This window comes from Fukomys damarensis, unplaced genomic scaffold (genome assembly GCF_012274545.1).
Source record: "Fukomys damarensis isolate Sample0158 unplaced genomic scaffold, DMR_v1.0_HiC HiC_scaffold_18, whole genome shotgun sequence".
Classification (NCBI taxonomy): Eukaryota; Metazoa; Chordata; class Mammalia; order Rodentia; family Bathyergidae; genus Fukomys; species Fukomys damarensis.
Window position 1 is genome coordinate 16512641 of NW_022900930.1, and position 13974 is coordinate 16526614.

At 35.3% G+C, this 13974-nt stretch overlaps 1 protein-coding gene across 1 annotated transcript in view; it reads right to left on the reverse strand.

The window, feature by feature from the left end:
• Positions 1-5761: 5761 nt before the first annotated feature.
• Fgf20 (fibroblast growth factor 20) overlaps positions 5762-13974 on the reverse strand; it is a 13731-nt gene continuing 5518 nt past the window's right edge. The window contains exons 2-4 of the mRNA XM_010621805.2: positions 13855-13972; positions 7829-7932; positions 5762-6403 (exon numbers count right to left, since the gene is read on the reverse strand). Coding sequence (XP_010620107.1) covers positions 6158-6403; positions 7829-7932; positions 13855-13972 — 468 coding nt within the window. The 3' untranslated portion in view covers positions 5762-6157. The remainder of the gene's footprint in view (positions 6404-7828; positions 7933-13854; positions 13973-13974) is intronic.

Here is a 13974-nt window from a genome sequence, read left to right on the forward strand (position 1 = left end):
GTCTGGACGATAAATAATCTAGGACCTCAGTTATGCTTGGCCATATCTATCACCAGGAAGATATCTGATGCAATATAAAATAGGTCTGAATCTTTTTTTATTAAAGCACAAGGGGGAAAGTAGTGCGGCAGACTTATTTGAATTTAGACAACAAATACAATGGTTCTTAGTGAGAAAAATTGGCTGAAAAAAGCAAACACATTATTCTAAAATGATTTTCTTATATTTTAATCATGTAGCGGAAAACCCATTGATGAAATGAGGACAAAAATTCATTTCTGTCCAGGCGTCGTGCTGCACACTTATAATCCCAGTACTTGGGAGGCTGAGGTAGGAGGATCACTGTGAGCTTGAGGCCATCCTGGACTATATAGTGAGCTCAAGGCTAGCCCGAGCTCATAGTGAGAACTTCTCTAAAAAAAGGTCATTTCCTGACATCAGAAATGTTTAAAATAGTTCAGCTGTCTGACCAAATGAGTAAGACAAATCACTCTGAAGCATATCACAAAGGGAGTATTTTTTGGCTGAAAGACCTAGGATACACTGAATATTTTCACAAAAAAGAAAGAGGAATTTTAATTTAAAACTTATAACTTGAAGAAGATTTGGTCATCTTTTTTTTTTTTTCTCACATAGTAGTTCCCTAGTTCTGCTTTATTGATGGGTTCTACTATGTAAGACTGGAATACAACTTGAATGTACCCACTGGTCTCAATCAACTGCATTTGTGGGGCCTAAATGTAAGATTGCTTACTGGGATGAGAAGTAATGCTACTTTTGGCATATATAGACACCTTTAACCGGCTGTCCCTGGCCATCTTATTTGTTTCAACCTCTCATGCTCTAGTAAAGAGTCAATATGGAAGACAGCCATGGTCTCAGAGTATTCTTCATCGATCAGCTTCGACACGCAACAGCTGAAAAATAAGGGGAATGCTCAACCAGGAGATCTAGTTTAGCAACTAGAGAAGCTAATCAATGCTAATGAAAACTGATTTAAACACATCTCTGGATTGTTAGTCTATCAACATGACTTTTAAAAATGAGAACACTTTAATCAAAATCATACAAATAAAACATTTCCATTTACCAGGTAGCTTATTCAATTAGTGTGTTGCTACAAGTCTTGGGCAATGTGCACGTTCCATGTAACTGAAGCATCCCATTATAGGCTGCTGATGGGTAGCAATCGGAAGAATATGAAATAGCATGAACTGTTATGAGGCTCAATAGATCCGACTGGGTTGGGGTTACATGATGCTATCTAAATATTAAAAATCTGTGACACAGAATTTTAGTTAAGCTAGAATAAAATAGAACTTGCCCAGTACCTGTGGGAATGGTTAATTCTGTCTGAGAGACTGAGGTACTCTGACAGGAACACCATAGTCCCCCAACAAGATTCTTAGGAATATTCAGCTCCGGGCCTGGAATTTAGCTCAGTGGTACCACACCTGCCTGGCAAGCACAAGGTTCTGAGTTGGATCCCTGATACCAAAAAAAAAAAAAAAAAAAAAGAGAGAGAGAGAATATTCCAGCCCTAAAGGACCTATTATATATAATATATATAACCCATTATATATAATTTAATATCTTCATACACCTAAAATCCTACCAAATATGATCACTGAAAAATTTAGGAATACATTCAGTCAGATCTCATTTTCTACCTAGGTCAATTCCCTCACATAACCCGGGTAAAATTTGGCCCCTCTAATGAATCAAAATGTGAAAATGTGTCTCTCTGCTTCTTCCAAACTAAAGTTATGTTCGGTAAAAATAGCCACACGAACAATTAAACTTGCTGTAGCAGACTTAAACAAAAATGAAAGCAGTGTTTCAAAATAAACCACATTATATATATTTATAAGTTCACAACAGAAGATGAATTGGTCCTAGGTATATACATTACCAGTTCAAATTACCCTTCATTCAGTACCATATTATGGTATTATTTACATTTTCACAGCCATGTCCTAGTGTGACTTGCAGAAGTGAGCTGTTAAACCAGTGGAATTAAATATGTATCTACCTTCCTTCGTGTTAACTTCTGGCTTAATCCTATGTGTACTGCTAGTCCACAGGAGGCCTTGTTGATAGGCTCAGATGGAAATCTCATGTTATTATTAGCTATAACTATTATAAAAATACATGTTTGCTTGTTCTAAAGACTATACATATCATACTGAATCCCTGCTTTGTTAGTAGGAAAAGGTTATGCAGTTCTAATGTGTAGTGAAAAATATATGCATTCAATTAATTATACCAAAAAACATAATATTTGCCAAAGTACCATGATTAATAACATCATATTGTTAGCTAGTGGAAAGTGATGTTTCTCAGTCTCATATGCATATATTTTGAGAGTCAAGGTATCGTCCCTGCTAATCTCAATCTACAAACTGAGGTTAAGTGAGTCCAGTTTCAGTTCATAAATTTTTTCAGGAATAAACTAAAATAGAACCATCTCATAAAAAGTGAATATTAGATGGAAAGGCCAATAGAATTGAAATAAAATTAGCTTAACAATAAGCAAGATATGCTGCCCAAATAAGTAACCAGTTTACAATATGTAAAGAATTGTCTTCTACCTGCACCGATAGAAGTGTCCACCTGTGGGAGGTTTGTGTCTTTGTTCTTTATTGATCACCAAATGTCATTATTTCACTTAGACTATTGTTAAATTGGGGAAACACAAATCCTCTTCATCTGGTTTTGCTCAGATAACAAATGAATATAAAATATGCCTTAAAGAGTACTGCCTCTATTTGTTTCCAGTCAACAGAAAATTGAGGGTGGAACGTGGTAGAGAACCTGCAGCAATCCCTCCCTTTTAGGCTGGAGAGCGTTTTCACTATTTGCTGTGTGGCAAACCCATATTTATCTAGAAAAAGATGGGCCAATGTCTCAAGAGCCTGGTACCAACATGCCTGTTAATTGCCGAAAAGATAACTGTGCAAGGTACAACATTGGGTAGAAACAAACAACTGGGATTTCTCTGTCATGAAAAATTAGACATACTTGCTCCTTCATAATGTTTATATTAGATAATAGAGGATGCTCACATCTCAGTACCTTGCTTTGCTATGTTCTATTTCTAGAAAGAAGACACAGGTGCCCATGAGGGAATTGCACAAAGTCAAGGATTGGGAGCAACTGTCTTCAAATCTGCCCACTACAACTGAATGCTGGCCTCTAACCATTCATTTTCCTGGTGCATAAAAAATGCATTCATTTTCTCCCAAGATTTCAAGAGGTATAAATTCATTAGCAACATCCAAAAGTACAAAATTTCATTATCTAAATGAAGTGTAGGTATAGATGATATTCCTAGGGTATAATTAGTTAACTAACTTCTAGGGTACATTTTCTCTCTATCAGTGGCTTGTGAAACTAAAAAGACCAGTTTTATACCTACAACATGCTCCTCAACATTCAATGGTTGGATACGCACAAGATAAAAACTATCAATATCTCTTCTCAAAAAGAAGTAAATGAAAGGTACAAAGGAGTTATTTGTTCATAGCAATTCTGTAACTTGGTGAGGCTAATGCCAGGAGTTCCTTGTTTAGGTTTCAAGACCTGGGATAAATTCCACATGGTTCAGTTTACCCTACTTTGTTTAATTTGGGCTTCCACTTTGGGCAGGATTTCTCTATTTTAGCACAGGTAGACCTGAAGCTCTAAAGTTCTTAATCCCTGGCATCTCAGGAGAGAATTCATCTTTATTTAGAATTCCAGCAAGAATCCCAAGGAGAGCTTTCTTTGGCACACTTGACCAGATGCCAACCTTTAAATTAAATACTTTGGCTAAGATGATACATATAACTGACCAGCCTTAGTTATGTAACTATCTCTAGAACTGAGATTAGAATCAGTTTTACTATAACTGTATAAGTTAAAAAGCCCACTATCTGTCCATGAAAATGTTTAATGATATAACAGAAATGTTATAGTACTCCATTAGGAAGGAAAGATTTTCAGATTTAGCAACCAAAATTCCTTTTTTGTGCAAATAATATTGTAATTTCTGCCTCAAATCTTCCATTCCAACTCCTTCACTCACGAGTAACAGTACTATCCATCTTCATACATCTGCAACGTGTACATGTAATACCATTTCACTCCCCAGCCTCAGAGAAAGAGCAAAGGCAGACAGGTGGTACACAGCATCTCTGATAGATAAGCAATATTCAATGCAAGAAACTAATTTGAATGAAACAAAAATTCCCCCACTCCTGGCAATGTTTAAAGTGAATTTTAAATAGTCATGATACCAAAACAGAACATTTGCAGGTTGGAGCTTGAGATAAGAAAGCAACATCTCACCACTGAACATTACCAGATACCATGAGATAGTGCTGAGGAGAGGCAACGAAAACAATCATCATGATCACAACAGAGACTATCCCTTCAGCTGTACTGCTTACAAGTAAGCTACTAACAGAAGTCCACCATTTGGTTAGTATGCACATTTATTATTAAAGTGATCTATGCCCAACTAAAAATGTAAATACTTCTCCTACCAGAGTTTTAATTATTCCCAATTTTTTCATAAGTCCCAAACATACTACTATTGACAACTGGTTTGCCAAATTCCACCTTAGTATTATAGTCAAGGCTGTGGTGCCAAGGTAAGAAAAAAGAGTTGCTTTCCTTATAGAAAGCTTGATAAACAACAATCTTTGAGTGCAAATTGCTGTATTATTTCATACAGACATGAACAGCTCTGTGGTTAATAGGTTTATGGAAAAATTCCAAGAAAGAATTGCCTGACCACTGATATCTTTGAAGATATCAATTGCTATATGCAATATGTACAAAAATTTAGTTTTTTGAAAGAAGAAATATTTATTGTATACAAAATCCACCTGTTGGTCTGTTTAGCACCTTCTTATGTTTTAGGGATCATCCGAAATTCCGCCTCCTTAGAGATGCCTTCTCTTCTGAATTGTCCTGCCTAAGTCCTCTCTCTCTCTCTGTCTCTCTCTCTCTGTTTAAAAAACTTGTTTTCTTGGAAAAACACATCATAATTTACTATCATGTTTCTTTGTTATTTACTTGTTTGCTGTATGTTTCTCCTAAATAGATCATTGCATTTACATTAGTGCATAACACAGTATTCCGGGTATAGTTGCCTCTAATGAATATTTGCTGAATAAACAAAAAGGATACCAGACCCAAGTGATGAGGCCCTACCCTTGTAAATTCAAATGCCACAAAGACTAATTTTTTCTAAGATTATACAGACTGAAAGAAATGTTTTTGTCCACACCGATAAGAAAATATAAATTGGCTATAATTTTTGACAATTCCAACATTAGAAGTTCTCTAAATATGAATAAAGCATTTTGTAAATCAAAAAGTCAATATTACACTCAGAAGATGATTGCATAAAATATAATCTACACTATATTTTTAGAGACAAATTCAAGATCTTATTGTATGACTAATGTGGTCTAATAATGATGACTTCTTTACAGCCCAATGCCCAACAAAGTAATTGCACAATAAAGATGTTTTGTTCTTTTACTCTTTGTATTGTCTTCATACACCAGTAAAAAATAGAATTTTTAATAAATAAATATATATAATAAATATTTGCAAGTTGAAAATGTATAAATAGGTCCATTCTTTTAAAAACTTTTCTACCATGGTTTGACACATTTTAGGGTCTATGGTCACCCAGTGTTTTTTTGTTTGTTTGTTTGTTTGTTTTTCTTTTTAACATATGATGCCATAACCTGCAAAATTCTACAAGGTCCTCAGAATTTACAAGGTAGTAATCATGGCCAACTATGTCAATCCATTTCTTCAACATGAAGTATCTATTATTAGTGTAACTTTCAAAGTAAACGTAATCCAGAGGTACCAGCAGCAAATTAGGTGAGGTTCCCATTATCCACAGTTTAACTGATTTTCACCTTCAATCTACTGGTAAAGACAGAGCCAAGGTACCTAAGGAAATTTAATCCACTTATAAAGAATGATCTTGATCTACTTTGAGTCAAACATTTTTCTCAAGTCTTCCAAATTTAGTCTTCAAGTGGAAAAGACTGTCGTATTCGGAGTGTCTTCCTTAGTTGTTATTTAGTGCTGTGAACTATGATGGAAAGCATAGCTGTGGTTTCGTTCTTTTACAGAGATGCTGTCACACTCAAGCATACATCAGAATATCCTTGTACAACTCTGGAACTCTTTCGGGATCCACTGGTCTAGGTAAGAAATGTGTAAATTTTTGATGTCTTTTGGACCTGGCACCATCTCTTGGAGTTCCATCTTTGTTAAGTGCCACGAAATACCTGCGGCCAGTGTCTCCATGTTTATAGACGTTAGATGAATAGGTATTGTACCAGTTCTCTTCAAATTGTTCCCTAAAGATGCATTCAGAAGTCAGTTTCTCCTTAAAAAAAAAAAGGAAAAGGAAAAGAAAAAAGAAAGACTACCATTTAGAAAATCTTTGAAATAACTTTCTTACAGAAGTCTCAATTTTATATTTTTATTTCTTTGCCTATAACTGTGTCCTTGTCAAAAGGGAAAAGATGAAATTATTTTTATTTTAGTTTTTGTTCAGATAATAACCTGGAATTCTTCTTCTCAGGAAACCTCAGTTTAGTTCAAAGAATGTTCAGTCAAATGTTCATTCATTTTCTTTTCAAATACTTAACAAATATTCTACATTTTCCCATGCTCCATATTATTACCCTCTACCACTACCACCTCCAAGCAAGCCTGTAGTTCATCTTGTTTCATCATTGGATGCCAAAGTCATACTCATCAAGTCTCTACTCAAAATAGTCAAGATTTTGCTAAGATCCAAATTGTGAATTCAATATTATAGCTGCAAATGATATAGCTTCTTATGAATTTATTAACTGTCTGATGATACATTCTCCATTACTAACTTCTGTCTGGATGTTACTATTAAGGTAAATCTGGATTTCCTCTCTTTGCAAGAACAACAATATATTGTCTTAAAAATAGAACACAGTTGCTTATTTTACCCAACATATACATGAAGATTATGTGCAAGTATTTTTTCTACTGTGATTATACTCTGATAATCATTACACTGCATTATTTTCCGCTTTCTTCAGAGCTGACAGAATGCCTGGAAAGGACAAGTCTTGCCCATACAAAAGACAGATACTAGTCTACTTACTGAAATATTATAATCATTTTTTCAGTATATATTAAGATTCTATCAGAATACAGATCTCAATTGAGTATATAAGGAAAAGAGTATAAAAAAATAAATTATCTATGGAAATAGTTACAGAGGCTTTGAATTGAATAGAGGTTTCATATCTGAGTAGGGTGGGAAAGTGACATGTTTATAATTTTTTCAAATTATATAAATGTGAAAAAATAAAAAATGTTAACAATGAAAGAAAATTATAATATGTTGCAGAGTGAGTTCTATATTGTTCTGTTACTCTAGTTCTTGGGTTATTGTTGTTGTTTTATTTTAAAAGGAAACAAAACACAAATCTTTGGTTTCTGGCTCTACCCCAAAGGCAAAATGACCATAAAATTAAATATTTTTGGATCAATTTAGGACATCAAGATAATCATGACAGCCCAAGTGGAATGTTTTTTATTTTGAAATGGGGGTCTCACTAAGTCCCTGACTTGCTCAGGCTGGGCTAAGTCTTATAATCCTGCTTCAGCCTCCCAGAACACTAGGATTCCTTACAGGTATGCACTACCATGCCCAATTCATAAGCATATTTTGTATACTTCTTTTGACAGACATTATGGGTAGATATTTAATTACAAAATAGTCATTATTTTAAGAGTAACAACAAAAATAAATAATAATACATACTGATCCATAGAGTTCTCCTTTGTCATTCATTCCAAGATACAGTCCACTGTCCACACCTCTAATACTGACCAGTCCCACTGCCACACTGATAAATTCCAGGATACCTGTATTGATATACAAAATAATGATTTGTATTTATTAATGAACATATAAGTAATAAAAATCTTCCAAATCATAGTAATAGATAATAATAATAATAAATCATAGTAATAGATCAGTATATTGATGTACTCATACATAGATGTCTTTATTAAACTGGAAAGTACTATGTAATTATCATTATGACACTTCTGTTTTTCAGATTTTAAAAAGAAAACAAATGTGCATCATGGTATAATGTTGATAGTATGAAACCTAAAATTGGATTGACCTGGATTTGAATTCCAATTGTTTAACTCACTAGCTAGGCTGCTTAGGCAAGTCATTTGTCTTCTTTGAACTCCAACTTTGTCATATGCAAAATAAATGAAATACTTTCTGACAGGAGAGTGACGAAGATTTACACATTTAGGTATTTCATAAGTGGAAGCTATTATTATCATAAATGAGCATATTATTGAGGTATTCCAAATTGGAAAATATTATCATAAATTACTACATAATAATAGTGTTCTTGGTCTTCCATGTTTCTATCAATTAATTACAACCATTTTTCTATTAATTTGGTTTTTTTCCTTTACAATGAATGAGGTTAATCTTTTTCGAGCAGCAGCATACTTTCTATGGGTATAAAAGTTTTACAGTTTATCAAAGGTTCCTACTTATATTTTTTCATCTGGTCTTAAAAGTAATCCCTTAAGATAGGAAGATACTACTATACCTATTTTACACATAAAAAAAACTGAGGGTCAGAAGGTTTACTGATTTGCCTAAGGAGCATGATGCTTGTAATTAATAAAACTAATAGTTGAACTTACAAACTTACATCTCCTGAACCCTAATCCAATATTTCTACTCCAGAGCACTGTATCTTAAGAACAGTATATAGTAGTTTGAAGATTTTACAGAAGACAAAATATGCTGTTTTGTATCACATGATTTTTACTGATTCTATTTTTTTTAATCCAGTACCAGGGATCAAACTAGGGCCCTTGTGGTAACAAGGCAGGCAGTGGAACCACTGAGCCAAATCCCTGGCCTTATAGGACTTTTAAAGAATAAATATAGTTCAGAGAAGTAAAGGAACTTTATAATTAAAGTGACATCCAAACACCAAGAGCTTAGGCACACAAGTAGATTTGCTAACAGTAATTTTCTAGTTATTCTGTCATTAAGCTAGTTTTGAAAAGTCTCTACTTGATACAGTAATACACCACAGGTTTAAAAAAAAAAAAAACTTAATCCTATTTTCTCCTGGGTTTTTTTTTTTTTTTTTTTTTTTTTTTTTTTTTGTCTGTACATAGTAACCTTTGGGATAAATGCCTTTGTCTAGCTCTTCCCTTTAGACTGCTGGAAAAGTATCACCATACTTTCCATGCTTGGGTCTGCCTTCCTCAATAGATTTCTGCCTTCACCCCTTCACCTCTTCTTAAGCTCTACAAACAGTATAAATGTGTACCATTTAGACTGACTCTTGCTCTTAAGTCACTTCTTGATTTATTGTACAAGTTCCTGCTTAGACACGTGATACTCCTCAGGCCAAGGGAAAGTACAGACTCTGACTAGTTGCTGATATAGAGAGCTCTATTCTCTCTAGAGTTTAATTTACTCTTTGGCAGAAACATAGATTCTTAGCAAGACAAATGAACTCTTTGAAACTATTAGAAGATCATGTAGAACACTAGAGCTATCAAGGATCTTACAGCAACAATACACTACTAACTAGTCTATAAGTGGCTTAAAAGAGCCAGTGTTCCTAATTGAGAGCCTAGGGAAGAGAGAAGATAAGATATCACAGGAGGACCTAGACTCTATAGCATAGCTATCATAATGACAACTATAGAGTGGGGAAGTAAAGGAAAAATCAAACTCACAACCAAGTTCATCAGTAAGAGAGTCCTGTTAAGAACAAAAATACAGGCCCAAAACATAATTGGTATAAAAATATCAGTGAAATTTAATTCAAAATATAATTACTAATGTATATTTACTTTGAATTATATTGAATCTTCATTCAAATTTTGAAAGTATGCTATAACTAATGTGTAAAACTGTATTTCCTTTAAGTATCTGATTTACTTTGATACTCTTGTCTTTCAAAGAAAAGGAACTCTAACTTATTAGAATGTAAACTACAGCCAATTCTCAAGAACAACAAATTAACTTATTAGAATGTAATTCTAATAAGTCAATTCTCAAGAACAACAGAAGAAAGTAATTTCCATCTAAGTTAATCATACCACATGTGTCACAAAGTATTCATTTTTCTTGGAAAACTAAATGGTAAGCCATTTTAATTCTCATCTTAAAACAATACTGCCATCCTAAAAAAATATGTAATTGTAAAAAGAAAAATTACACATATTCTTAGAATAATTATATTCAATAGTTTCAACCTTCAAGTTTAAACAACATTTAAAACCTTATACAGGCCAGGGATTTAGCTCAATGGTTCTGCCATCTGCCTTGCGAGTGCAAGGACCTGAGTTCGATCCCTGGTACAATAAATAAATACAAATAAAACCACATATGCAATCAAGCATAAGTAATTTTACAATGGCTCATGGAGCTGATGGGAAAAAGGTTATGTGTTTTTGTGTTCCTCTTAAAGATTTTAGCCACACTTTATAATTCTGATCCTTTTTCTCCTCAAGGAAATAGTATACCACATAGTAATTTGTAATCATTTGATTCTTAAATGAAATTTGACAAGTCTTTCTTGTTTATAATATGAGGTGGCAACTAAGCTAATTCCTTTACAAAGAGTAGACATAAAAAACTTTCCTTAAGAGGTAATCACAGATTCTAGATAGATTTTCTAATGCCCAGTGTCCCATAAAAAGACTTGGAGGTACTTTGTCTTTCTGGTATCGTTTTCAAAGCCAGTCTTTTTTTAAAATCATAATAAACAGGTGAGTCAACCCACAATGCAACCACATCAGACAAATCTATGGAGAATAAGGAAGAATAAAGGAAAAAGCTTTATAGGAATATGTTTGATCTCAGGCTAACCCTTTTTTCTTTTTTAAAGAAATGATTCCATGTTTGTATATTAGGTAAGGTCTTCCTACAGTACTACTCTGCAGAAAAAAAAAACAGAATTAACTCAGATGGGGATGGGGAACTGTTTTAACCTCATCAAGACCTTTCTGTTTATGTTCTATTATATGATTTTGAAATTTTACATACATAAATCTGAGTTTTTATTTGACCATAGCTAAATCAGCATAAAATTATCAAACTGGGCCAGGGATTTAGCTCAGCAGTTCAGTGGCCTGCCTTGCAAGCACAAGGACCCAAGTTCAATCCCTGGTACGAAAAAAAAAAAATTATCAAACTGTGTTGAATATTTGAAATAGTCATTCTTAGATTTTTTTCATAATTCTTTGATGATACAGGAATGAGTTGAAAAGAAAAACAGCGAAATAATTTAGTAAATAGAAATCAAGACACTAATAAGAGGAGGCAGAGCAGACAGAATCACTGAATGTCATGAGCTTTCTTCTCACCTGTACTTCCTGGTACTAAACAGCGATGTCTGAGCTATTGCAGGCCACTAGGATGCACTATAATACATCATGTAAAGACTGTTCGCTCCTTTAGGCTGCCGGGTGATTCTGGCTTATCTTCCTTTTACGTAACACTGAATATTCTGTTCCTATATATAATTTCCCACAATAGTGGTGACTTAAATCAACACACATACAACCTGTCATAATTTTACAATTACTAAATAATTATACAAAATTTTAGTTTATAAACATGTGCTAGAATAGTATTTCTGACATGTAACATCCATTCCTAAAGGAATGGGTTTAAATCTCAGGTGAATGAATGTTATTAAGTCTCCAACTATTTACTAATCTCTTTGCATAGAGTCAGTCTTACAGAGACACAAAGCTGCAGAAGCAATTCTCATTGAAGAAATCACAACTGGATTACTAGTATCTTAAAGGAAGACTTTCCAATGCTACATTGTGTTCAGCGGGAGAATCTGAATATTTCCTAAACTAAACGTCTACCTGCTCTATCTATCACAGTGTGTCCATTTCTGAATCTTTCTACTAGCCAGAGGATGTTTCTGTCCTGACTAGAGTGCATCTTCTTAAAGAGAACTGAGCCACCTGTCACAACTGGATTACTAGTATCTTAAAGGAAGACTTTCCAATGCTACATTGTGTTCAGCGGGAGAATCTGAATATTTCCTAAACTAAACGTCTACCTGCTCTATCTATCACAGTGTGTCCATTTCTGAATCTTTCTACTAGCCAGAGGATGTTTCTGTCCTGACTAGAGTGCATCTTCTTAAAGAGAACTGAGCCACCTGGTGTTGGCAAACTTCTTTCGAGTCAGATCTCAACCACCTCAATTAAAAAAAAAAAAAAAAATGACCCCAGGTTGGCCACTAGGTCATGACACTCTTCACTCAGTCAGTAGGAATTTGGAAGAGATCAATGGAAGCTGCAAACATATGGGTTTTTAAAAGTTAATTTTCTAAGCCTTTAAGTGCCACCAAATGACCACCACATGCTTATTTGTGCATCTAAAGTTACAAATGCCCCTTAAATGGAGATTTACACTTCACCAAAGTTTTAATGAGTACCTCAAGTCAAAAAAGAAAGAAAACTATAAGGTGAACAGGGGAAGAGGACAAGATAACAGGATTATTCACAAATGAGATTCTCAAAGAATTCTATAGTGCAAAGGAAGGGAGAGGAAAGAACTATCTTGCACTTTCATATTGCTGGTGGCAAGTATCTGCTTAAAATATACTGAATCTCTCCAGTGATATCACAAATTAGATCATCAAAGTCCCTCAAGAATGCTAGTAGGCTAACTCTAATATAAGAAAAATTTTAGGTATGGGGAAAAGATCCTAGAATGTTAAAACCAGAAAGTACCCTAAAGAGATAATCAATTTAACCAATCATTTTGCCGATTAAAACAAACAAAAAGAAGCTGAGACTCACACTGAGGTCACTTGTTAGTTACACGGCTAACAGTAGAACTCTTATAATTTCCTAAACCAGTTCCTAACCTAGAGTCTGCAACAAGCACTTTCATAATCATTTTCCTTCTTTTAACCCCTCTGCTCCCAGGCACTACTGCCTGAGATATTCACAAATATGCCTCTGTTCTGTGTTCCCACCCATATCTTCTTTCCTCTCCCCATTTCCTCTTACCTAAGGTCAATATCAAGATCACTGCTTTCGAGAGTTTCGCAACTGCTAAAGAGGATTTTTGTCTGAAGAACTGAGCATGCTCAGTAGCTTTTTTTTTTTCTGTTTCCTTTTGTCGCTCAAGTAGAAGTCTAGCTCAGAGAATTCTTGTCAAGTGAGCCAGACTGTAACAACGGTGCCCATGGAAAGTTAATCTGTTACGTCTTCAGGTGAACATTTACAATTCTCTGGATAGAGACTTAAAATGCTCGAATCCCGTGCAAAAGCAACCTCCCGAGCAATAGCCATGGATGGATAATTAACTGCCTGGAGTTAAAAGAAGCGGAATACTTCCTGAAGTTAATTTTTGAAAAGTGGGCGATACTAGGGAAGTGTGAAAAGAAATAGGAGAAAATAATAAAGGGATATTTTTAAATTTTGAAACTTTTTGCGAAATTAAGAGTAAGAGAAAATAGGATTCCACATCCAGGTCTAGTTGTCTCAGGCAGTAGGGAGGGCAGGGCAGCAAGGGGCACCCCAAGCCTTCACCCATCTATCCTGCCTCAGGGCCTGAGCCTGCAAGCCTAGCAGCCAGAGGGCAGGAAAATCCCTCCCTGGCCAGAGCCGGCCCGCCCTTCAGCCGCAGCCTGCACTTCGCAGGGGCTGGGCCCTGGTGGGCACTGAGGTGACCCAGCCCTGCCACTCGGAGGTGCGCTGGGAGGGGAGGACGACCCGAGCTGGGGGCACGGGCGCGATGCGGGTACCTACCGAAGAGGCTGTGGTCCTGCCGGGTGCCCTGCACGCTGCCATCGGGCAGGATCTGCAGGTGGAAGCCGGTGCGACAGTAGAGCTGCCGGCGGCGCAGGATGCCGTGCAGGTGCGCCAGCT